The sequence below is a fragment of the Thunnus thynnus genome, chromosome 12, assembly GCF_963924715.1.
Source record: "Thunnus thynnus chromosome 12, fThuThy2.1, whole genome shotgun sequence".
Taxonomy (NCBI): Eukaryota; Metazoa; Chordata; class Actinopteri; order Scombriformes; family Scombridae; genus Thunnus; species Thunnus thynnus.
The window spans coordinates 12,290,083-12,315,563 of NC_089528.1; the positions used below are offsets into that span (position 1 = coordinate 12,290,083).

Genomic DNA, 25,481 nt, shown 5'->3' on the forward strand with positions numbered 1-25,481 from the left:
CCCAAAAAAGAAAGGGTGCTATGCTAAGAACTGCTGCCCTAGGTCACACTCTGATGTCTACAGGACCAAAATTAGTAGTTTATTAAGTCATGTGAAGGATAAAGGACATATTTCTTCACATGCAACAGAAAACTCACCAAATCAGTATGACAGACTCTCCGTGATTGGAATATTCAAATAATGCATCAGTCAATGCCTGTCATGACATCTATTTTCTTTCCTTCTTTTTCCTAATTTGCAGCAGTGCTATGAGCTACTGTAAATGCTAACACATCTTAATTTAGCCTATTAGCATGATAACATTTGCTGATTAGCACTGAACGTGAACTATGGTACAGCTGAGGGTAATGAAAATGTCATGAGTTTTGCAGGCATTTGGTTGTAAAAGTATTGGACAAATTAAAATTTTGACTTGATGATGATGCTAGATGAAAAGCTGAGGGATCACCACGGTTATTACAATTCATTCATATCAAATTTCATGGCAATATATATTCAATTATTGAAACATTTCGCAAATAACCGTAAATGTCAACCTCATGGTGGCCCCAGGAGAAAAGTCTTGGAAATGTAATGTAAAGGCAATCCATCTAATAGTTGTCAGACATAAAAAAACAAAACAAAAATGTCAACCTGCTGGTGGCTCAAGAGGAAAAGCCGTGAGGTCACCAAAGTCAGTAGGAAAAAATCCTCTGGGGACAATTGATGCCTCTACAAAATGTCATCTTAATACATCCTATAGTTAGGGAGATATTTCATTCTGGACCTTAGTGCTGGAGTGACCACTCTGCCATCCCTAGAGCCATGCAGCTACTGTGGCTACAACGGGACAACGGGACTTTCCCTCTCCATGCAATGGAGATAGTTGTAACGTAATTTTGAATCATCATTTTTTATATTCCACAGAAGATGGGGAAAAGCTCTGTCTCATTAACAAAATCTCCCTTTGACCATTCTCTGAAGTCTGCTCTCCAGGTCAACCTTTTCATACTTAACATCATCTGTGCATTATCTTGTCAGCCCAATCACAACCCAATCCAAAGTGACATTCATACCCTTGTTGTTCTCTTTCTTTCTACATTTTCAACACCCTTCAATTGGACTGCAGGGTAGTACGGTTCTGAGATAATCACAGACTGCCAGGTATGGTGGGGAGTCTTCATAAGCCTCTGAGCTGTAAATGTCACAGTGGCTCCGACTACGACCTCTGTCAGCTCAACGGCTCACTGAGAAGAGAAGGACATGGCCCAGTGGTTTATAGAAGACGCACACACACACACACACACACATATTTATCCAATTCATTTTCTGACTCATGTACGTGCTTCACTGGATACAAACACGCACACATGTGCACTCACTGACACACATTTGCATGCAAGGAGGCACAATCAGTGACAATATTAGAGGATGGACTTAAAACCAGTGGAAACTAACAAAAAAAAAATTCTACTTACAAACTCTATGTGCATAAGTTATATACTGTGCGTGAAATTACAAATAATTGCTTAATATTAAATGATTAAAATATAAATAAATTGTTTAAACTGCCTTTTTAGATGCGAGTAACAAAACGTATTTTGCTTTTTTCTTTTGTGAAGAATTAAGAATACCTCATTAATGTTTATGACCTCAAGACGCCACAGTGACAGCGGTACTGAGCTGAAACTGCTCAACCACTGTAGTCTGAAAGATCCTTAGACTTACTACCTATGAAGTCATGTCTATTTCCCAAACCACTGTCACTACATGGCATGTCGACCCCTGCACTGTTCAGCTCAATAAATAACGTAAATAACTGAACCTTTATTCATTGGAAGGATAGAGGCTGGTGTATGTTTTTCAGATCGCAAAGCCCTCCGAGACAAACTGCCGGCTTTGTGCTAAATAAATAAAACTGACCTGACTTGGCAACTCAAGTGTAGACATTTTATTTTGAAATCTAAGGAAGCATGGATGAATTTTACAACTGGCTGGGAACTGGCTTTATGTTATGAGCACAACATCAATTCAACACATCAACCCAGTAATGAAGGGCATACTGGGATACATATGTGCCTACATGTTAAATTTTAAAGAAGCTGTCAAACAACCCAAGTCGATCCAAAGCTACCACTATTAATTTATCTCTGATCCTGACACTGTCGAGTTACTTTAATGATATTGTACAACCGCTACATTTATTTTAAAAATGACCTGCTGCTGAGTTCCACAAAATTCTAATCATGGATCCACATCCCACACTAAAAAGATCCGGACTCAATATAAAACCACAGCATACCTGGGCTGTGGTTTTATATTGACTTATGACAGAAATGCACTCTGCATATAAATATAACTCGCATAAAAATCCAATGGATGCCAAACTGTAGCTCCATCAGCAAGTCATCATCAAGTCATCAGATCTAACTAACTAAATAGCCAACTAATAAACCTGTTAATCACAATATACAGTCCGACATGTGACAAAGCTTTGCCAGACTGATCATAATCCCCCTTTAGTGCTTTGAACGCAAAATGAAAAAATTAAAGGTAAACAACAGCACTTAAAAGTACAATGTTTTTTTTACCACTAGCAGAGCAGCAGAGCAATGTTTTGATGATGAATTGGTACCCAAATTGTTTGATTCTTGTGATCTACAAGTGCACAAAAGAGAATAAATACACAAGAATAGGACTGAAGGGAAGCACAAAGGTGATGTGATATAAGTTTGTGCTTATTGCAGAGGGCAAAAATGAACAGTTAGTGATGTAGTTACTCTTTAAATGAAGGCGACAGTAGTGATAACAATAAAATGGAGCATGGAGTGCAATGAGCTTTGATTAAATTTACTATTAAGTTACCATAAATTATTGTATTTTAAAGTGTAACTGCACCTCTAGGTCTGAGCCTAACTCCACCCACTGGATAATTTTGAAAAATGCTAAAAAGTGGGCAAGGGGCTGAGGGGGGAGGAGAGGGGCGAGCTTGGCTGTGTGAGGCAGGAGGGCAGGAATTGCTCAGTTCATAATAATAATAATGAGAGGAAGACAAACAGCGCAACGACATTTAAACGAGCCAGAAGTCAGAGCTTGCAGCCACAAAAACGAGAAATCCTCCTCGCCTCTCGCCCAGCAGCTCTTTAACTCTCCAGCTGTCTGTTCCCGCAGTTATCAGCTGGTAAAATCTTATCTTAAAACATTAAATCTTGGTGTAACCAGAGCCATTACTGAACCTGTCTGACCGCAGCTCTGCAGATCTGCAGCTCTGCTCCGCAGTGGACATGTTCAGTTTCGGCGGAGCTGTTCTGCAGTGGACATGTTCAGCTGACAGACAGGACAGATAGTTTCGGCAGAGCTCCAGTTACACCGCAATTTCACGTTTTAAAACAAGATTTTACCAGCTGATAACCACAGGAACAGACAGCTGAGGAGCTGAAGAGCTGCAGGGTGAGATGCGAGGAGGATTTCTGTTGTTTTTGTGGCTGTGGCTTTATATACATTTCATGACTTAGAGACCTCCCAAACGGTCAACTCTACGTCAGCATTGGCCCCGCCTTTTCATGGCTGTTTTTTTGGGTGAGCCATTTTCAACCCATGAAATGCTGATTTTTATGAATTTCGTCAATATAAACACCAGCATTGATGTGTTTCATTACAGTACAGTCATATAATTTGGTTTACAGCTCAAAAATACACATTTTAGTGTGCAGCACCTATTTAAATAGGATGTTGGACTCTTTTCACCAGCAGCTCATTTACTTACACCGTCACTGTGCACTAAACACAGGTGGTGTACAGTCATCTTCTGTGAGCTTGTTTGCTGAGACTGGCTGGCAGCATCTTCATACGGTTTGCCTGGGACTGGCAACCCAAAACAATGAGATGAAATCAGCTGAAAGTACAGATGGGTGTGTCAATTCTCAGTGGGGTCGACACTACAGTCAACCCTTTCACTTTACACTGAGTCATTTGATTCATTGTTAATATTAAAATATTGTTTAATGGAGCTTTGAAATCATCTGGTGTTGTTACTTCAGATGTCTGTAGGGCCGTTGTGACTCTATGCAGTTTCATACAAACAGAAGGAGGCTTTGCTTATCTTCTGCTGAAGTCTTTGAACAGACCACCATGTGAAACTCAGCAGTGAGTTGAAATAAGTTTCCCTCTGTGTCTCTTGTGCAACTCTCTTTCTCTCCTCTCTCTCAGTCCTTCTGTCTTTATCTGCATTTGTTATGAATACTTGGGTGTATGATCATTTTCACATGATCTGTTATAGATGTTAAACTATAACATGAGTTAAAAGCAAACACAACATCAATGGAATCTGACAGGTGGCATTTGAGAACCCCAGGAGACCTTTTGCATGCTAATGCACACTTATTAAAATGACATAACTAAGCCATCAGTCAGACGGGCCAGCAGGGGTGTGGGCTGTGGGGTGAGACCACATGCAGCATTCATCAGGAAGGTAAATTCAGAGAAAACATCTTGAGAGGAGGTAATGAGCAGTGTACTTTTGATATTCTGTGGAGGTTAAGATAACCTAATCTGTCATCTTTCATTGATCTCTGCATGCTAGTTATGTTTGTCATAACAGACGGCAGGCAATAGCTCATGCATGCATCCCTGTCATGTTTGATCATTTGTCAGGTCGTCAGCTGAGGTAAATGTGAAGGTGTCTTTTTGGTTTTGAAAAGAACGGCTCCATTCATTCACACAGATTTGCTACATTGAATCACAGTGTGAAACTGGAGAGGAACAGCAAATTTTTGTGCAAACCAATGATTTTCATTCCCGGCACACATTAAGCTGTCATATCTACTTTGTCTGAACACTGTAATAACAGTATTTACCAGGTAGGAAAGGAACACCAAGTCCCATTAAACACAGATTTGAAAGAAAACATACAGTGGACACAAAGCACTTGAGTGAAAATCATGATCTTGGAATAATATTGAAGAACTGAGCAAAGTGCAGTTATGAGATTCTGAGCATCAGTGATTCACAATCACAGTTGTTAAACAATATTTACTCCCTTTCTCTCTGTATTTACTCTCTATCTAAATGTTTAACTCTAAACTGCTCATTTTGAAAATAAATAGATAAATGAAAATACTGTGTGTGTACAGTCACATGAAAAATGTGGATAATGCAACTGCATAAAATGCCAGAACAACACAATCCAATGGTCAAAGACCAGATAAGCATATGTAGATGTCGGACCATACAGAAATATCAAACAACAATATTCAATACAAAAGCATTATTTATTTACTAGGGAAGGTCACTGAAATAGCTTTTAATGTCAAACTGTAAACCTAAATTGAAACTGTTGAAAATTGGCTTTATAGGTTCACTTTGGAACATAATATACAATATACATTTATAGTTCACAAATATATATTGGCAAATAACAGAATATACCAATAAGGAAATATACATGAAGCCTGGTGTCGATCCTTTAGCTTCTGAGGTTAGTAGCTGTTTTTTTGTTGTTTTTTTTAATGGATTTTGCTCCACCACACTAGAATCTGTCACCCACACATAATACCCAACCCATATGGACTGTGAGCTGACAAAATCCTCACCTCGTAGCGACAGCCCCACTTGTGATAGAGTTAAATGACACAAAAAGGTCAGCAAAAGGTCTTAGAAGGGCAGGAAGGCTCTGGTATTAGACTGTCTTCATCTGTTCGTACCATGGGAGGTAGACGAACACAGATAAGGGAGTTTTTGTTATTCCCCTTTCCCTCCCTCTTTTTCACTTTGCCTTTATTCTCACTCACTCTCACACAATTAGCAGAGACAAAGAAATCCTTAGAGGTGTAACACTAGATAAAAACCTGTGAAAGAATACTAATAACACTAGTGGAAATCATAAGAGTAAATTAGTTCCTCAGCTGCAGTGCTGCATAGGTCAAGATGTCATGCTTTACATACTATGTCCATACAGTATGTATGGTGTACTGGTACGAGAAGGGAAAGATCTTGAGCACAGTTTATTTTATTTTATTTTAGTTTTCTTTAACTATCAACATTTACAAGAACTAAATCTTTTATTTATTCACTACCTCTAATTATTAAATACACAAAAAAACATAAAACTCTCTGTTCAAAGTAAGACAAGGACAAATTTGTCTTTTATGTATTTATCTTTCAATTCTTGTTTGTCCATGGTCTAACTGGAAGCGAAGCACTCAAAGGTCATTTGATCTATATTTACTCTGGGCTGATATCATTTACATTGTTCCCAAGGTTCCCTTAGGACATCAACAGAGGAAAAACAGCACTTAAGGATTTTTATTTGTGTTTTATTTGCTTCGTAATCATTTGAAGAGGTATGTACACCAATTCTCCCTCTTTATTTTGCCACAATTCCCTTCAAATGGCAGATGAGGTCGACTAATCTCAAACTAGTTCTTCATACAATATATGTGTATTGTGAATAACTTTTCAAAGTAATTTCCTGCTGCAGTGTTCCGCCTAGGAGGGAAATTGAGTCATTTGTAGGTTGTGCAGAGGTAGGAGAGTGGCTGTAAGTATATGTTAGCTAGAACTCTGACTTAGTTCTGTTCAGCACTTGACTGATGGCCCTCGCTGCCCTCATCCATTACTCTGTCACTCGTTTGAAATTGCCTTTCAAACGTTCTGGCACTTCTGGAAAAGTGAGCACTCCTCCTTTTTGTCTGAATAGCCGAGAGAGGCACAGTGGCAGGTGAAGACGCACAAAAATCTTATTTCACTTACACAGCTGTCAGATCCTGTGGGACCACTTCAGAGGTGATCTAACTCTGCACTGTGATTGGAATGCCATAATGTGAGCAAAATACACTGAGTGAAGAAATTAGAAAGGACATTGGAAAAGAAAAGACATGCGGACACACGCTGCAAAAAAGAAGACACGTAACTGACATACTCAGAGAAATTTGAACACAAGGCAAGCTGTCATTATATCTGATTTTTTTGACTTGATGTGTAAGTAGGTCCTGAGAAATTGGTAGATTTAGCATGAAATTCTGTGAAGATTTAAGAAACTATAGATGTGGACATTTGGCCTCTACTTCTGTTGTAAGCACACATGTATGTTGCCTGTAATCTTGATCTTATAGCCCTCATATTGCGTCAAGGGCACTCTCTCCTGCCTCTCACCCTCCACTGTGTCCCTGTATGTGGGCCTGGTGACATGACAGCTCATTTCTAGACACTATTAATGACGGATCTCCCCTTTTCTAGTGCTGACTATCATCTATCATCCAGAGCCAGACCGGCAATCACTTCTTCACTAAATTACAACTCGCTGAACGAGACATAAAATAGGGTAATGGGCTGAAAATTAGCCAATTACAATCATTACACTGCCATAATTGACCCTGGAGACCCTTGTCCAGCAGTACACACTCCGCCTTAAGGTTGGACCACGAGGATGAAATCTAATCTGTTGAACAGCAACAATCTAACAGCAAACTGGCTTTAAACAGGGAGCATTTCTTAGAGTTGAATAGCTGAGATGTTACCTTGCGAGGCAGCTGGCTTTGCAAGATCACGACATCGGGAGATCACGCAAGAATCCATCTTGTCAGGGTTCAAGTTACGCAACATTTTGAGAAATAAGGATCCAGCATCCTATAAGCATCCAGCTGCCTTGCAAGGTAAGATGGTGATAGACAGATGGTTCATCCAATCACCTGCCAAGTATTTTTTGCGTCTGCCCTTTTCCAAACAGTTTCCAAGGACGACTTCTCAGATGGTTCTGTGTAACAAACCATCTGGCGCGCCAGGTTAGCTGAGATGCATTTAATATAGAAAAGAGAAGAATTAAAAAATTGAAAAAATGAATCTAAGGGGAGAAATTGGCAATTATTTATTAACGAAGAACATGGCCGATAGATTCAGGCTCCAGAAAATCTATCATATGTAGAGTTCTCATCATTAAATATTCAGTGAATAGTTTTAGTTTCACAAGCATTTGGGGTCTCAGTATACTTTCAAGGAATAGTTCAACATTATGGGAAATGTCCTGAAGTCTGTTATGTGAGGTTGTCAGGCAACCAACAGAGACTTCAGGAGGTTACTGTGTCTGATCAAAAATTAGTCAGGCAAATAATCTCCCTTATAACCATTCGTCGTCTTTCCACACAAGTTTTTGTCCGGTCCAAGATACAGTATAATATATTAATTAGTGAGCTTTTGGTGGTAGTAGGCAGATTTTCTAACTTTTGGACAGAGCCAGGCTAGCTGTTCTCTCCTGTTTCTGGTCTTTATGCTGATCAAGCTGCTGGCTCCAGCCTTATATTTACCATACAGAGATGAGAGAGGTATCGATTTTTTTCATCTAACTCTGGACAAGAAGGCAAATAAATTTGTTTCTCAAAATGTTGAACTATATGTTTGTTATGTTTGCTTATTTTTATTTGGAACTTAACCACTAAACCACTAAATAGCTATATTACAGCTTAGAGCTGAGCTCTGTATGCTTTTTAAATAATAATTTGGTTATCTAATCCATCTGAATGGTAATTGCCATACTCTGCTGGAACTGTTAAATATATTTGTTGGGTCTCCTTGCTGCTAAGCCCAATGAAATCAACCTTCTTCACTTCAATAAATATTTACATTCACATTACTTGAACAACTGGTGGCATTATAACTGTCAGACCAACCACAATGAGGTGAAGCAATTTTCAAAGGCAACACTAGGAACAATAAATAAACAGAGGTTTTGGCAATGATTGATCTTAGAAGTCATGTTTTGCACAGGTTCTTCAAGAATGCTCTTACTTTTTTGCATGAGACTGAAAATGATGCACAACACACTGACAGTGTATCAACAATTTTACTTAAAACATTGGCAAAAACAATAGAGAGATAGATATTTTAAATTAAGCACGTATTTTGCGTGTGTTTAGTTACAACACATTATGCTTTCTCTGCAATATAGTCCATTTTATAAAAACATGGATGGTGAAAAAGAATAATATAATAACCCAGAGCAAACCCTTTGCCCTTCTTGTACCTACTGTATTAGTCCTTATTTAACCTTTCTCTCTCTTTCTCTCTCTCTTTCTCTCTCTCACTCTCTCTCTCTCTCTCTCTGTCTTTCTCTCTCCAAAACAGATGTTAACCTCAAGGTCGCTCAGTCTGAAGCATCACTGAGTGAAAAGGCTGTTTGTCTCTTTCACCTTGACAGAAAACAACAAGACATCCATCAGATTTTATTTTTCAAACCTGGTCTGTGACCCAATGTCTAAAGTGTAGTTATTCATGTTTATTTTGTAAAGTGAGAAAAAAAATCACCTCATAAAAGAGCCCATTTGCATTTGTTTCATTCATCTTTTGCCTGAATACTAAAGAATTTGTACACCGATAAATCCAAACCACCCCTCTGCCTCTGGATATTTACTGATTTGGGATCAAATGAAAAATTGCTTGATTGATTGTTGTGAGACTCTATGCAGGATATCTTTTGTACAAATACGCAAAGAATTTCTCCTAGCTTACAAAAATACCCTTAAGAATTCAGATCTATGCCACTACTATATACAATGGATCACCGTTTGTGATGAATGGAGATGATAAAAAACAGTGTTACTACTGTGTATGTGCTTCTTGACCCACAACCACATTGATTTAAGTGGTCTAAGTTTTACTTAGATAAATTAGGCTACATATTTAATTCTGAATAAACCATTCATTATACTGTGCAGGATTTTTCTTTTACACAATCCAGGACATGATACATAATGATGTCCATAATGATACACTACTGTATCATTATCTAATGTCTACACTATTTTATTGTAGCCACAGATTCTCTTGTATCATGCAGGTTATGTTAATTGCTTGCATTAGTATGCCAGCTGTAACAGATGACTGCAAATGTGCTGCACTTATCCAAGCATATTCAATGTGATATTAGCATATTACACCTGCATTATACCTAAGGTGCAAGTTTGAGCTGGACTGTCAGAAACATACTGTAATAGTTGAAGTGACATAAATATGAAACATGTCATACAATCAGTGCTGAGTCATTTTAGCAAGATTCAGACAAAACAAAGCACTCTGTGTCTCCAAAAAAGGCTGAAATGTTTAATATATAAGGACTTTTGATGACATTACTGTGCAAGTGAGAATCAGTCAGTGAGGTTACCTTAAAATAAACTCCAGACATTAAAGATGAGAGAGTTGGACTGAGCCAAATACATGGACACTGACTTGAAATATTGCCTTGGCTGGACACTAGAAATATTGGCATGGCATATTAAGAGTGGCATTATACATTGGAAATTGACACTGGAGTTTGTTGAATTATTACATCACAGTACATTACATTACACAGTTTAATTTTTTGTATCATATTTTTGAAGTGTTTAGCAATATTTTGGGGGAAAATTTTTAATAAAGCACTGGCTGTTTTAGAACCACAACCACAGCCATTCAGTTCCTATAGAGAGTATTTACATGCATGTATGAGTATTTTTATGTTTGCCTGTCATATTACAATGGACATAAAATATTTCTTTGTAAAAATACCATCTACATTTCCATTAACTTAGCTCAGGTGGCACTGCCCTGTTTACTTTTTGCAATTTGGGTGTGACAATGATGAGAGGGGAGATAGCTGAAACGGCGGGGGCTAAGATAAATGGGAATGGGAAAGGATGAGAGAAAAGGTGATAGAACAACAGAGGTCTAAGTCAGTTACAATGACAGAGATGGGGTGGAGTTGGGCCGGTGGAGAGGTCATGGATGATGGAGGATAAAGTTAGTCTGAGTGACTCTGATGTCGTACACAGGTTCAAAAGCCAGATTATCCTATTTTATGCTCACATGAACAAGGCAAATGGAGCGAGGAAGATATGCAAATTGATGTCTAATTGGCCTGTCAGGATACTGAAGCCCTGTCAAACCACTGTCGGAGAGAGAGAGAGAGCAAGAACCAGAGAACACAGAGAATTACTGGATTAGTTTCAGCTGCCACTCACTGCACATTTCATTAAGTAATTTCAGTTCACATCAGGACCATGGGTCAGCGCTCTATCCTTGAAGAGCAGGTATTTTCAGCCATTATTTTGAGAAAAGATAGGCAGCACTTCTCAGCAACGCTCTATCTTCCACCTCCTGCATGTCTCCCACAACCAAAAACACAAACACTGCCAGTAAACAAGTTTTTACTGGCTCCTGTCCTCTGCAGATGGCACAAGGAAAACCAATTTGAATGCTGAGGAGGTGACAAGAAACTAGTGTAAAACAAAATATTGAAAACAGCATTTTCTTGTATTTCAGTGTAGAGCTAGTTGGTCCAAGTTTTATAATTAGGACAGGGGAAAGGTGAGATGTGACTTATTTTGTTCTAACCCCTTTGGTTACTTAGCTTAACTTTCCCGAATCCTATAAAGAACAGGACCGGCTTCCATACAATAGTGAAAACCTGTGACAATTAGTCAATTAATCAATTGGTCAGTTGAAAGAAAAGTAATTGGCAACTATTTCATTAACTGATTAATTGTTTCATTTATTGGAACGTTTTGGGTTCCAGCTTCTCAGATAGGACGGTTTGTTGTTTTTCTTTCTTATAAATGACAGTAAATTGAATATTTCTAGGTTTTGGACTGACAAAATTGAAGACATCACACGGGCTCTAAGAAATTCAGAATGGCATTTTTTCATAAGTCGAATCCCTAGATGTGCTCTTTGGCCTTGAAAGTAACTATTCGTTAATACAATTAGCAGTAAACTAGTTAGCCAGATATGCTAATGTTTGCGGCTTAGCTGAAACCACAGTTTGATCCATTTCCTTTACACCTCTTTATATGTACAAAATATTTTTGCTATAAAATATTATAGCTCCAACTTGATTCAACGATCAAAATGATTTTTTTTCTAACAGATGTGGAATTCATGATATTTATACAATGATAAGTCGTTATGTATTGCTGTTGTTCTATATAATGAGATGTATGGGGGTCAGTTGGAAAAGTTTGTGTATGAAATGATACCTTTTCTTTTAATAAGGAAGCTGCTACTGACATGAAACAACTTCTTCAGTGGTTTCATAACGAACCAATGGACACACACACAAGCACACACATGAACACACACACAGCCTAAGCTCATTTAGAATGAACACACAAAAAAGAAAAAGAGAGCAATCGAGAAATTGAAAATCATCACATGGTGTCAAGAAATGAGAGACGGAGCCAGTGCAGAATAGAAAAAGGGGTAATAGGGTAATAAGGGAAGGGACTGGGTCCTCCAGAAAATCAATCAGAGGCTAAGAGGTTGTTTGACGCTGTGAGCAACTTGACAATGCATCGATGACAGAGCTCCACTGGAGCATTACTGGACATGTAATTACTCTGACCATCTTATATGGATCCAATTAGCTCGACTCAACAGTGGAGTGGCATTGTGATTCCCATCATATAAACGGGTCAGGTTTCATAGTTTGTCAGTGTGTTATACAAAACGTGTAAAACCATGTTAACTGTTACTGTATCTTTTCAGAAACTGTAAGAGGGATTACTGTCTTATCTGGCATTTTTTAGTGAGATACAGGTAATTTTGGCTATGTCCTCAGATCCTGAAACGATTTGTTGGATGATTACAGGTATCTATTATAGTAAAAAAAGGTCTGAGTAGATATGTGCAATGTCTTCACAAAGTGACAAAATGTTTCCTCTGTGCTTAAATTGGCTCTGTAACTTGTACTGTAGTTTGTGTGTTGTGGACCACAAGACCACAAAATGCTTCATCACTAATACAAAGTGTCTTTCTATCTCTTTCATCTTTCCATCAACTGGTTCTTTAATCAGGACTTTTCATGTCATTATGTAACAAGCCTCTATGAAATACATACAAACATTTTGCTCTTTGCTGCGCTGGTTTCAGTTTCAGTGCTATGATCCCATTTTGGTACAATTTCCATGATTAACTATCCAAAGAAAAATATCACAAAATATCCTTTAATTAAATAAATGTAGATTAAATGTTTCAACTGCCTGCAACAATAATGTGGGTTTCAGTGCTATGATCCAAACAAAGTGTGCTTGTTTAAAATGTAGATTTATGTAGATCTATGAACAGACCACACAATGGTTCCCCTTCCTCTGACACATTGTCTTTGGCCTTGGCTACACCGTAACATTATTAATCACATGTAAATATCGCTTGTCAAAATTCCATTTAACTGCAGCACTTAATCCAATGCAATTATTATTTAGGTATAATTCATAATATGTTGCTCTGTGCTTCTTAGTCTTTGCTGTTCTGTCCCATTACTTCCTCTCTTATAACAGGCTAATTTTGTTGACATCAACCTTACAAACTGGAATGAATATCAGGACCACATGCTAATCCCCCTGAGAATCTCATGGAGGAAAAATAATGGAGGGAGAACAGTTTACTCCTTTAATCATATTCAATTCTGAGGGAAATCTGCTGTACTTTGAAATTTCATTATAGGAACATTCAATCATTTAATAAAATTAACATTTAGAAGGTAAAATGTTAGTTTACCCTTTAACAGTGATTTGATCAAAATCTAATTTTTTTTAGATTATCAACGGTCTTCATGTATGAGCAGCAGACAACAGACCCTGCATGGAGACTGACTGGCAATCTAACAAACCTGAGGGCAAACATGTAAATACAGTAGATCAGATACAAGGCCAAGGGAGAGCAAAATCAATCAAATGTGACAAACACGATATATATCTGATTTGTTATAAGAGGATGTTACGGAAAGCATGACTGTGTGGAGAAGTTCAAAGGAGGATTCAGGTTCAGGGACAGAGACAGTGAGGGACAGGGAAAACCAGAAAAGGGCTTGAGAGGACTGATAAAAGGGAAAAAAGGGGAAATGCATCTGTCCTGCTGCAAGAAAATACTAAGAGATGGATGTGGAAGTATAGCACTGAAACTCATGTCCTAAGGCAAGGAGGAGATATCAATACACGCACTCTTAACAGTTCGCTGACAGCCAGTCTCCTGCCCTCAACAGAAAGCAATGGAGGGAGATACTGTACAAACAGAACAAGATAAATACAAGGAGAAAGGATTGCACAGACAAAACTGTACTACATCTCAAGAACCTCTGGGGACTTGTGTCTGGGCAAGGTACAAGTTTTTTTTAAGTGTTGCATCCTTTTTATGAACATTTCCATTTTTTGTGTCCAAATCATTGTGTGAGGTATAACAAACAAACACACACACACTGCAAAAGCAACTAATATATTTTTCCAATCTGTTTAACCTGAGAACCACTAATGCTGATGATACCAATTATAAATTGGTACCATTTTATAAATTATAAAGCCTAACTGACTTAACCAATAATATATCAGTAAAACTGGATTTATTTAATGACTCAACTTAGCACATTATTAGTAGTTACTGTAAGTATTGTATATATATTGTTTTGGTCTCCAACAACTCTGAAGGGAAATATCTCGCTTCTTGGCTATTAAATACTCCACTATGTTCACCAGCTAGTTGCTAACTTTTGCCTTTCTGCCATTTGGTGCTGGACAGGTAGCTGCTGCCCCTAAAACCAAAACAATGAGCTGAAAGACATTAAAAAGCTCTATAAAGCAGAGATGAACTGCAGAGTCTGTGATAGTTATTTGTGATTTTGTCACAATGAGTAATCCATTTCACATTACACATAGTCATTGGAGTCATTGTTAATAGAAAAATATTGATTAGTGCAGCTGTAATGATGTCGTGTTATTACTGTATTTAGGGGTTAACGTTAACAGACAAGCTTCTGACAAAATGTATATCACACTCAAGCAGGTCTGCTGCAGACAGATCTGGTTTGTAGGTAGGTGTCAGCCATCAAAAGAGCATCAGAATCTTTGATGTTCTGCATCTGTTTCATGTTGCAGACCTGCTTCACCATTACCTCATGACTAAGCAGCCACTGCAGAAATTTATCAGCTACACAGAGGCAAAGAGGACAGAGACAAAGAGAGAGAAAGAGAAAGAGAAAGAAAGAGAGAGGCAGGCAAAATGATATGTTCTTCATCTCGCAGACAGACAGACACCTGCGTGGTTTGATCAGACTGTCCCTTCAATACTCTCGCTTAACCTTTGATGATCCATCACATCATATCTGTATGTTCCCCCTTTCTGTCTCTCTCTCTCTGTCTATCTATCTCTCTCTCTCTCACACACACACTGCATATCCCAGTTTCCTGGGTCTACCTTTGTTTCTCTCTTTCATCTCTTCTCTCCCCACCTCCCTTTTTTCTGACATTCTTTTTGTCTCTCTCCCCCTCTGTGTTTTGCTTCCTTCTTTGCCTCAACACCTTTGAAGTGTGTCATAGCTTCTGCTTTGTTGGGTCCCACAGTTTAATTAGCACCCCTGCTTTTGTCACTTTGGTGTAGTTTCACTCTCAGGTAGTCACTGCAGGTAGACTGGGATTTGGCGAAGGGAAACTGACTATCATTATCGTGTGAAAATGAAACTATTGCTGTTATCAGTGGTACTGTAATATTGTACTTGAACTCCATCATGACATTAGTTTCTCTTCTTTATTTAGTCACATTTTCCATTCCGCTCTTACTGTCCTGTCTCTCTTTTTAGATTGTAATAATATGCCATTGTACTGTTTTTGAGCAGACGGAAAATATTTTGGTTGACACACAAGTACAGTACATCAGATGCTGTTAACATTGCTTCTGTGCTAAGAGAAAAACCAATACAGCTGCAAGCAGCAATTCAGGGGGTACAAGCAAAATAGCATTATGCAGCAATAAGAACTTGTCTTCCCACCTAACAGTTTGAATTTCTGTGTGTGTCTTCCTTGCCGGTAATAAAAGATGTGATTGTTCCTGACAGAACTGCAGGAAAACTCTTCACTCACAATACAAGAACTCAACAAACCTATTCAGCTGTCTTTCATTGTGACTCATTACAAGTCATGTACTGAAAATAATGCATGCTCACTCAATTCAAAGTATTTGCTTTTCATTAGAAAACTCAAGGGGCCAGATGCATAAAACTCTGATTCATGACTAAAACTGTGTGCACACAAAGCCAGAAATAAGCATACGCATTCTTTTCATCAGATTTATAAAGCCATGCATATGCACGGTTCTGTTTTATAAATCTCAGTCATTGAGCGACTAAGCGAATGTGCACAAGCCTCATTCCACTCCCACAATTAGCCATAAATGGATGAAGACAAACCCTGATCCAGATGTTTTCATATCAGTTGAAATGAAACCAAGAGGAAAGAAGAAGTGCTGTTTCACCGACTGTGTTGCATCGGCATAGTCTGTGTTTATAAATACCAGTTTATGTGCAGGAAATGGCATACACGTTGTTTTTGTGCGAATGCATTGTTTATGCAGCTGGCCCCTGCTCAAAGCACCCCAGTGGCCAAATGGTTACTGTGCAAGCCACATAATTGCAACATCCCTGGTTCGATTCCAGCCAGGGACCTTTGTTACATACCATACCATCTCTCTCTCCCCTTGTTTCCTTCTGCCTCTTCACTTTTTTTAAATCTCCTGCTCAACTGACTTTAAACTTATGATAATAAGTCATATAGTTTCCATATCACACTAAAAGCAATAAGTGGATTTTCACTGTGTGCTTGGTAAAAAAATAGGATGAATGGTGACAAAAAATATTTTGTCTTTCTAACAAAAGTTATGTTGAAAAAGAAAGCAACTTTCAACAGTGGAATATGTGTACGCATTTTCAACCCTGTTGCAAAAGTGTAACCAAAGCAAAAACATCTAATATCAACATTTTCTATTAGAAGCCAGTTATCCAATCATGATCAAGAGGTTTAGAGTTGACATGGTAGCAATGAGAGTGAAAGTAAGGACTTGATCAACTTTTGTAGGAAAATAATGTTTTTGGCCATTTTAAAATGGTGGTTGATTTCATTGGTTAAAGTTGGCCAGACTATATTTTCTGACTCAGATATGACCTATTCAGAATCTAAATGTAAATGTGACCTTAACTTTGGCCTGATGCTGGCAATAGATGGACTGTCAGGGGTTTACACACAGGTACCATGAGGAATTATAGTATGTATCTACTGAAGAACTCTAATCTTATTCAGGGGAAGAAATGCAGAGAAATAGAGTTTGTATATTTGTGTCTTCACCACCACACACATACAGTGGGGTTCAAAAGTTCACATCTGAAAATCTCTGATATTTTCACATAAACCTAGAAATAATCAGAAATTTTGAGGATTCAGAAACATTTAAAAACACAAGAAGCTATGACATTTAAAATGAGAAGAAATATTTAAGATTCTGCACTATTTCTAGGTCGGCTGTCAGATTTAAGCACATTTGTGGCATTGACAACTGGCAACTTAACTCCTTTGTACAAAAGGTCAGATTTCTTTGAGTTGCATTCCTTCCATTGAAGCATATGTTCAGATGACACTCAGGTGGATTTGATCTACTCATCAGAGGCTCGCTTAAGTAATTTAACTTGTAGCCAGTGTTCATCTCTTATAAATATGGCTGTGCCTCAAGTTTCCAGCAGATCATTGCTCACTAAGTAGCATTGCGATAGTGGGAAACATGGCATCAGAATTAAGTGCCAGTGTCAGAAGTCAGATTGTTATTCTAAGCAAAGAGGGGCTTTCTCAGCATCAAAGGTTTCTAAGAGGTCAGTGCATGAAACTCTAAAACGCTTTGCAGAAACTGGATCAGTTGTATCCAAAGCACGATCAGGCAGACCAAAAGTGACCACAACATTGGAAGATCAATACATCAAGCTTAGTTCCCTGTGAGATAGAAAAGCAACTTCATCACATATACAGAATTTGCTAAATAAAGACTAAATAAAGACTCCAATTAGCAAAATTACTGTCAAAAGAAGGCTGTCTTGTAGTGGTCTCAGAGGACAAGTGGAAGTTTCTAAACCACTTCTCAGGAGGGGGAAACAAACGCTTGGGGTGGACTAAGAAATACCAGCATTTCACAGTGGATGAAAAAAAGTCCTATTTATGGATGAATCCAAGTTTGAGATTTATGTCAGTAACAGAAGGTTGCATGTAAGGAGACAAACATGCGAGAGAATGATACCACATTGTATCAAACCTACAGTTAAACATGGTGGTAGGAATATTCAAGTCTGGAGTTGGACACCTGCACCGAATTGACTAGATCTTTGTGGTGAAGGATTCATACTGCGGCAGGATAATGACCCCAAACACACCTCAAAGCTTAGCAAAACTACTCGAGACTACTTGAGACCAAAGAAGACCAAGGAGTCCTGATTGTCATGGACTTTCCTTCACAGTCACCTGACCTCAACCCCACTGAACATTTATGGGGGCACTTGAAGACTGAGAAAGCCGAGCATTAAGTGGCATCACAAGAAGCTCTTTGGAACATTGTCAAATCATGCTGGGATAACATGGGTCATCAGGTTTTGCACAAATTTGTAGAGTCCATGCAAGCTTGAGTGCATGCTGTTATTAAAGCAAAAGGGGGACATACCTAATACTGAGATATTCTGAAATTCATGTACATTTTTCAAAGAGTCAACTCTTCACTCAAATTGTTAAGTTGATATTACCTTTTGTGATGAAAAAAATAGTGTTACATTTGAAACAAATGCAAAACAGAAGTATCTTGACTAGTGGTCTCAGTCTTTTGGACCCCGTGTGTGTCCAGCTGATTGCATAATTAAAATTCTGTTGATAAGTTATAATCAAAACATTCGAAACATGCTTTCTTTCATATACAATATGGTGACTTTGTCAACTCTGTAGGAGTGGAAGCAAGAGGTTTGCTCTTCACCAAACTAAGTAGTGGCTGAACAAATTCCCTGTAATTTACCAAATTATTAACTCAAGAAAGTCTACTGATATAAAAAAAGTCAAAGAAGTCCAAAATGTAGTTTGAATTTGCTGTACATCCTTGTTACATTTGTCAGTCGCATAAAGAGTCTTCAGGTCTATTTTCTTATGTGCATAACTACAGGTGTCAAAGTCAATTTTATTTGTATTATTTGCATTGCCTCATATCACAATCACACATATGCTTCAAGGGGCTTGCAGTGATTATGTATTGGACTGTGACCATGTCAAAACAGGTCTAAGCTGACAACAGTGCAGCTGAAAGCATCCAGCATAGACACTAACGGATGACTGCAGCTGCTGCATTGTTGATGTGCTACTTTCACTACACAGCAGGTATAGACAAGATGTTACTGGACTGATGATGCACAGTGCAGTGAATATGGATAAAGAATTCATTAAATATGAGGGATAAAATGGATGATGATGATCAAGTATCAACGAAACATAGTGACTCACACTTAAAACGCATTAAATTCAACAATATTACTGAGTACTATTAAATGCTGAGAGTTATAGTTTAAACAAACACACCCACATGCATACAAATAATAATTTCCAACCAATGGGAATAATTGTTCATGTTTCTTCATGGCCGCTGCTTGTGATGACCCTCTCTCATTTTCATTGTCCATATGTCTCTTCCATTTTTTCTCTCAGCTATCCATTCTCCCTTTCTCTACCATTTCCCTACTACTTTTGTTCCTTTACCCCATGTGAGTTCTGCAGAGGAAACACTGTACCACAGCACATTATTCTGGTACCGTGATGAATGGGGAGAATCTGTGCCTGTTGACTGTGGCCTTGAGATAAAGAATAAGCAAATGAAACTGCCTGCTTGCCTCGCAGCACCCCCGAGTCCACTGCCACCATACCTCATGCTAATTTGATTGAGAACGCTCGATCAGCACATACTCCTCTACCCACACACCTTTGCTCCGAGGGAGGCGCTGGGGGGGCAGAGGATAGAGAATGCCATCATGGCATGCAGTAATAATAATTTATCTCCAGGATGCCTGTTTCAGCGTATAATGTTCAAGTTAGGCCCACTGTGGGTAGTTTACATCAAAGTGAAATGTGGGGCCGCAGGAGAGGGCAGGACAGAATGAGAGACAGGAAGAAAAAGAGAAAAAACATTTAGATAAAAAGGTGAGAGGAGGTAAGAAGTGAGGGGATGAGATGTTATGAGAAGCACTACTGATGGAAGGCCAAAGAATTGGAGGTGAAATAAAGGATGAGGGGAGAGGAGAAAATAGGCAAGTACTAAACAATCCTGGTCTGCGTTCCCACACTACAATTAATGGGAAGCCAGAAGGACAGCCTACTCCTTTCTGCAGTAAAACAAAACCAGGATTGATGAGAGTGTCTGTAATGCATAAGCGACTGCCTGTACACACTGTAGGCTTGCTAGGAGCAAGGTGTCGGGATGGAGAAGAGGAGAAAGGATTGAGAAAGAAGAAATGTGGCACTAGGTGGAGAGAAAGACATAAACAGAGGAACGCATTGAGATAAAGATTTAAAAGAATAGCTAGACAGAGACTCCAAGAAGGGGAGGGGCGTTTGTGTGAGTTTGTGCAAAACAGAGGGAGAACTGTAGCAGAAGACAATTGCAAAGGGAGATAAATTGGGACAGAGCTGCTCTTTTGATGGCCATTTTTTCTGAGTCTCCTTGGTAGCTATTGTGAGGGTTTCATTCATTAGATCCCATGCAATGAAAAACATTCAAGGAGAGAAGTATCACCAGTCAGCAGCCAGAGCACAGCTCTGCTGGTCCTCTCAAATGATATTTCACCAGGTTTGACCTTGTCAACTCAACAAACCAAGTGTTAATCATTGAGAAAGACAATCAAATTTAATTTCCTCTTTTGTCTGCCTGCTTGTTTTGTTTTGCCATTAAACCTTCACTGCTCCTCACATAGGATTTGATTACTAAGTTGAGCTTTGTATTGTAAGGAGTATATTCAGCATCCACATTTGTGATATGAATAAAAGATGAATTAAGTTGATATTTTTCCGTGATATATTCTGTTAATTTTTTTCCCCTCCAAGGGATCATTAAATTTTTATATACAGTACATATGCCACATTATTTGGGTTACACTGTACAGTATTTGTACAATACAAGGACCTGTGAGGAAAATGGAAAAAAAGAGCCTTTAAACTGACTGTTTCACACTCTTCAAGGGCAGCCGTATTTTTCCATTATTTACAGAACAGCTCACACATAACATTGAAAAAGAAAAAAAAAGGTTGTAGCATTAAAACAAAATCAAAAATGGAAAATAGAGGGAGAACAAGACTACATAACCTAGTATATGGCTGGACCGTGTTTGGGTGTGCAAAATTGTGGCCAATTTGTTACAGGGATAGTCAGTGGTAGTGTCTATAATGTGAATTCCTGGATGTTAAATACTATTTTCTGTAGTGGACTGAAGCAGAATATTACATGACATGGTTCAGCTACGTTTGAGTCAAAACAAATGTTATAAATGCAGTTGCAACAACAATAGCCTACTTTCCACTCTATCTTAAGTCTATCTTCTCCTGTGCTCCGCTCTGCTCTCTGTCTCTGTTGTTTTCACAACTTTGAACTCACCCAACCTAATGGAGACCGCTGGGTCTAACTGTACTCAAAGTTTACTGAACGTACTGAACGTTTACTGAATCTGTGTTTCTCCATAATGACACAACGAGAACCCCCTCCAGGCCAATAAAATATTTTTTAATATTTGATTTCTGAATGAATATCCATTCATTCGGAAATCAATAGCATTTGGGAGTCTCTGTGCAGCGCTGTTCCGGTACGTAAGTCAACCTCTGTCATTGCCTGGGAAACTATTGGTAGCGTGGCTCCGTTAAGGAGTATGGTTGCGTAGCGAGTGGGAAAGAGTGAGGGGCAGAGAAGTGACAGTGGATGCGAGCGGGGCAGAGGAAAAGGTCAGTAGTAAGTTGTCAGTCTGGCAGTAAATGTACAGTACAGACTACAGTGTGTCAATTAATAAATGCTAAAAAGTCACGTCTGTTGTTTCCCTAGATGCTGGAAAAGTGAAGGGGGTTAGCTCCAAAGTTAGCAACAATGGGTTAGCCTAACCTGAAGACACAAAACAGAGAAATACAGAACAGAGAAATGTGTGTACTGTGTCCCACTCTGTCCCGTTACACCCACCCGCGACTAATCGACTAGTTGAAGATTATGTACCATTTTAGTCTACCAAGATTTTCTTTGGTTGAATGCTGTGTGTTTACAAACACCAACTGACAAATCCTGCATAGTTTTCCTTTAACTGTGTGCTCTCCCTCATGCCTTGCAATCTCTAGTAATTTGTAATAATTGCGGCGGTCGTCTGTGGTCTTAATCCAGTGTAAATCTGCCATGTCCGTAATTTGTAAAATTCTTTAAAAGCCTACATGAGTCTCATGTTTTACCTCCAAGACTTGTGTTTAGATGCTGTTGTTCATCGCTTGTGATGTGAAAACATCAGAGGAATAAAAAGTGTGTGTCCTGGTAGTAGTTGAGTTATAAAATCCAAACACACCACTGAGCATCTCTCCTGCCAACTTCTGACAGCACCGTCAGCAGAAGAGTCGATCATACTGGACAGTAGAGGAGGAGATGGCACAGACGCTGGTATGTTTCTGTTTAAAGAGGATTTTAGCCAACTTTGCTGCATTTAACAGAGGGGCTGAGAGCTTGGAGCAGGAAACACAGTTGCTCTGCATCACGCTGTCCTCTGTTTCCATTACAGTAATGTATTCAGGTCATTTACAGACAAGACTGTAAAATGTTGCAGCCTGTCATGTTGTCATGCATGTCTGGGGGGATAAAGTCAATAGATTCAAGTAAAATACAGACTTTGCTTGTCTGATGCGAATGTGCCGCACTGCACAAAAGTGGGTGGCCGGTAATTTCTAAATTGCATGAGGTCCCCAAGTAATATCTATTCATTGTATTTGGGATTTGTGTCTTATGTACGTGTTTTGTTTTGTAAATTGTGAACCTGTTAAAAATGAATAAAGGTTTTTCAAAGTAATATTAGTCATGTGTAAATAGGGTGAGTGGAAGCGCTGTAAACGCCCCCTGAGGACGTAATGGAAAATTGTTTGTGCCGATTCATTTTGAAAGAGCAACAGCCAATAGGGAAACTCTTACACTCGGCCAGCCGACCAATGGTGTAACTTCATCACTCAGCTACTCAGCTACTCAGTGAGTCACGTACAACCGCATGTGTAGGGCTGGTCCTGCTGTTGCGGTCCAGCCAAAAATAGCTGAGTATCAGTTTTCCATGATTGTCAGCGTTGGGATTAATAGGAGCCATTTTACCATAATGAGCTGTTAAGCATTAGCTGCCAAAAAGCCTCTTTGTTTGCCTTTGAGTCTCAGAATACTTTGTCTAATTATAACAGCTCTCTCCTTCCTGTCACTGTCAGCACCGCTGTACCTGCGTGACGGCTGTCTGATTTCTGCTCTTGTTAGACAACACAATCAACATCTGAAACAATCATCTGGAGATGAGGTTTATAATGATATTGTGCTGTCATTATAACATGGGTACCTGTTCTGTGACTCAACCACACAGCTTTGGGGTTCAGTCAGCACTATGCTTCCAACAACTGTGTTAACAAAACCATTATGGCTGGGTGGCATCTGAGCAGCAATAAAAAGTTAAACAGAAGAAATGTTGTCCTGGAGCTGTTTTTCACAGATTATTCAGGGAATTTTTACTGTTCCATTAAACTGTGGAAACCTTTTTTTCTTAAAGCTGCACTGAATACGCTGAACCGAAACTTGTGAAACAATGAATGCAGACCATCTATAAATCTAATACTACCACTAAATCCTGAGTATAAACCCCTCAGTTCAAGCTTACTGTGTTTTTGCACTGTATGATGATGCATTTCTAAAGAGTAATTTTTTGATTTAGGCATCAATTTACATGAGTTAAAACATGAATGTATACATTGTAGTTAGGATTAAAAAAACATTAGAAATGTATATCTATAGTGAGGCTACATTGCATATAGCAAAATAGCACAATCTGAAAAGAGATAAATAAATTTGGAATTAAATATAACTGGAGCTGGGATCCATAATAGGGAGCGTTGAAAATGGAATAATCATTTCAGTCATTTGCTTATGCAAAAATGCCAAATATTTGCTATTTTTAGCTTCTATAATGTGAGAATTTGTTGCTTTTTTTGTCGTGCATGATAGTAAACTGAATATCTTTGGGTTTTGGACTGTTGGACTAAAACAAGACATTTGAGGACGTCACCCACCGTCTCTTTTCACAAATTTTTGGCATTTTATAGACATAACGATTAATTGATTAATCGAGAAAATAAACAGAAGATTAATCAATAATGAAAATAATCTTTAGTTGCAGCCTTAATCCACAATTTATGCAAATCGTTTAGTCTAAAGCCTAATTAAAGGAGACATGAATGTCTGAAATAAAAGGCCCGCTCCACTTTGTCTGATTAAGATTTAGGTTCAAAAATTAACATTGTCATCATGAAAAGATGACATGGCATGCAGGAAAATCTTTTGAGAACATTCTTTTGGACAGGTAAAATGGGCCAATTTAGCAGCAAGAAAAAGGATGACACGCAGTCACAATTAGAGGAAGCCTTAAATAGATCCCTGTCGGGGGAGTGATGAAGATGTATGTTAACTCGAAACCTGACAAGATGATGAAAATAAATGCATTCTCATAAACCACAGCTTCAATCAGTCAGTTGTCTTTCCTCCATCTGCCTCCATCTTCCTCTTATTGGATGTTTAAAACAACTCACCCCCTAGTCCCAGGTTTCATATAAAACAGCACCACTGAAGTCAAGAAAGTTTAAAGTTAATGTATTTTGGAATTTTTATGAATGTTCATATTTAATCATATACTGGTGGTGCCTAATTTAAGCAGCGATGAGATGACAGCACTCTTTAAAAAAAGAGAAAATCGTTTGTTTTGCTTTGCTAAGGGTGATAAATGGAATTCAGTCTCCATGACAAACAGTGAGTACAGAGAACTGTTGGATCATCAGTTTTGTCCTGTGGTGTGAAGTTGCCACAGTTGCCTGCACAGAGTACTGAGGCATCCTTGTCTAATGTGTGTGTCAGAGGGTGTGTATGTGTGGGAGGGTGTTTACACTGCATGCGTCTTATTGTATACTTTTCTAAATGTGTGTTCATCTCAGTGTGCAAATACAGCAGACGTTTTTTCTGTGTACTCTGTGTTGTTGTGTGTCTCTCCTACCAGCATAGGGGACCGGGGCATCCTTGTCTAGAGCTACAAGTGGAGGGTCCAGCAGCACCGTGTCCATGTTCTCTGTGATCACACCATGGTAAGACGTCTCTATCCACGGCTTGTGCTTGTTGACTGTGGAAGAGAAGGAAGAGGAGGAAAAAAGGATGAAATACCATAAATGTTACTGTCTCCCTTTATAATTTTACTTTTTACTTGCGCATTTGACTTTATAGCAGTTTTCTAAGAGATGTTATTGTAACTCACATGCTTTTTTCCCCTTGTGTTCATCAGTGTATCTAAATGGGCCGAGTCACTCCAAGAGGACAGAGAAGTCAAACATTAAGTTGTGATCATCACCGTGGTTTGTGATTGATCTCTGAGGTTGTTACAGATGATAGACTGACTAATGAAAGTC

General features: G+C 38.7%; 1 protein-coding gene across 1 annotated transcript in view; it reads right to left on the reverse strand.

Moving 5' to 3' along the window:
• Nucleotides 1–25,481, reverse strand: part of clstn2a (calsyntenin 2a) — a 169,168-nt gene that overhangs the window by 58,933 nt on the left and 84,754 nt on the right. Inside the window, exon 2 of the mRNA XM_067605523.1 lies at nucleotides 25,076–25,198. Coding sequence (XP_067461624.1) covers nucleotides 25,076–25,198 — 123 coding nt within the window. The remainder of the gene's footprint in view (nucleotides 1–25,075; nucleotides 25,199–25,481) is intronic.